The sequence below is a fragment of the Galeopterus variegatus genome, unplaced genomic scaffold (assembly GCF_000696425.1).
Source record: "Galeopterus variegatus unplaced genomic scaffold, G_variegatus-3.0.2 Scaffold6016, whole genome shotgun sequence".
In the NCBI taxonomy this organism is placed as follows: Eukaryota; Metazoa; Chordata; class Mammalia; order Dermoptera; family Cynocephalidae; genus Galeopterus; species Galeopterus variegatus.
The window spans coordinates 16407-18519 of record NW_007732127.1 but is presented as its reverse complement, the minus strand read 5'-3'; the positions used below and the strand labels follow the sequence as shown (position 1 = coordinate 18519).

At 36.2% G+C, this 2113-nt stretch overlaps 1 protein-coding gene across 1 annotated transcript in view; it reads left to right on the top strand.

The window, feature by feature from the left end:
- LOC103605722 (putative protein PLEKHA9) overlaps window positions 1-2113 on the top strand; it is a gene marked incomplete at its 3' end in the record, with an annotated part of 14104 nt that overhangs the window by 5500 nt on the left and 6491 nt on the right. The window contains exon 4 of the mRNA XM_008590350.1: window positions 1196-1338. Coding sequence (XP_008588572.1) covers window positions 1196-1338 — 143 coding nt within the window. The remainder of the gene's footprint in view (window positions 1-1195; window positions 1339-2113) is intronic.

Below are 2113 nucleotides of genomic sequence, written 5' to 3'. Positions count from 1 at the left end.
TTTATCCAGAAAAAATGGTAGTGCTATTTTGTTTTGTTTAAAAATAAAGGTCTTAGGTAGGCTTACAGGTTGGAAAAAGAACTTAATATCAAAATGTAAACTATTTCTGTTCCTCTAAATGCTTCTTCAATTAAAAAAAAAGTACACATTTACATAGTCAATGAAATTTCTATTCAGTTATTTCACATAGGCATTCCCATGTATTGACATAGTCCATATATTTGTCCTTTGAAATTATTATTTAATAATTCATCTCTTTATATACTATTGTTTGCTTCCCTATTACAAAGATTGTTCCCAATTTGGTTGTTTCCAATTTTCTTCTGTTCTAAATGTTTCCACTAGGTATATCTTTGTAGATTTTTTTTCTTTGGAAATGTTGTTTCTGTGTACTCTTACATTTTAAATTACTAGTTTGAAATATGGTATTTTTTAAAAAAATAGCAAATGCTTTTCCTGTAGTCACCATGTAGCTTGGACCCTTTCCCCTTAATTTTATTAGAAGAAAATATTTTTGTTTTAATTTGGCTAGGTATAATCACCTACAATAAAATATCATGATTGTCACTTTAACAAGTAGAATCAGCTGTTCCACTTGCATATTAATTAGCTTTTTCTGTTACCCTAAAATGCTGACAAATCCCTTGGGATGTGCTGTGGTCCTCCTGGGTTTTTTTGGTTTTGTTTTTTTTTTTTTTTCCTCTCAGACATACTTTGCAGGGAGTACTCTTCCCTGACCAGAGCATCTGGCTTGTAAATAGTTAACTGCTAGACAAACACTTAGAGGTGTAAGTGGCCAGAGAGAGAAAAAGCCTCCTAGGGAGAAGCTGAAGAAAGTCAAAAAAGTGTTAAATGTGGCACCTGGAGAAAGCTGATTGAAGACTATGGAACTGTCAATGACTATTTCCTGATGCTGGTGGGAAGCAGGAAGATCGGGTCAGCTGAGGGTGTAGAAAGAGCCATTAATGACTCTTTGATTTCTAAACTGTAGCCTTGAGGCTGGCCTGCACCCATCTCATGCAGACACCTGCCTTGGAGGCAGGAGGCTGAGATTTGGCTTGGTTTAACAATTCTTTTTTTTAATGGGTGTTAAAAAGGTGATTGTCCCATCCCTCTGAATAACATCTACCTGGGTGATCTATTGACGGCCAAATAACTGGACTTTCCGACTTTTTTCCTTTTAAAAAATTTTCAGGCAAGTGGAGTTTAACAATTGTGAAAATGGATCTTTGAATATGGAAATAAATGGTGATGAAGAAATCCTAATGAAAAACAAGAGCTCCTTATATTTGAAATCTGCAGAGATAGACTGCAGCATATCAAGTGAAGAAAATACAGGTGATAATATAACAGGAAAAAACAAAAGTAGAGTCTGAAGCAAACCACTGAACATAGGAAATTTGGGGTTTGATTTATACCCATGGTGTGACACTTGATAGGGATTAACCTCAAGACAGTGTGCTAGATATCTCCTAAGGAAGATGTTGGCTCAGTAAGACAGGTCATTTAAGAGAACAACATTCTGTTATCCCATTTGACCAGTGTAGAGAAGGCATAAATAATGACAAGGAAGTTTCCTCCTCAGTTTTCTTGGTTGTGATGTTCATGGGCTACAGTGAGCAGTAGCTGTCTATGCTGACTTTTTAGAGAGTATGAGAACCTCACTAACCTTCCATGCTGTATCTCAGAGTTCTTTGAACTTAGACTATGGTGTCAGACTTAACAGTGTGTAAAATTATGGCAGTTCAGTTTTTCATCTTGGTTGGTTTCTGGTGGGGGCTGAGGATGTCAGAATTCACCAACCACCATCGGGTTTTCACCTGGCCTTCTCTGTATTCATCAAGCCAGAGTCCCACATTTCAGAAAATAGGTTTGTAGTTAGAAATGCTGCCCTCTCAAATTTGCTAGTACCATTGGCACTAATCACTAAATCTCACTTCAGGTCAGTCAGTGACAACCACATTGGCGCTTTTAATCGTGTTACATGTGCTCAATAAATTGAAAATAAAATAAAAAAAAAATTTATTTCCTCATCTGCCTCGAAATGAGAGACCCATTTTTTACAGAATAGTTGGGGAAAAAGATGTGGGTTCTTAACTGTTAATCTGAAATA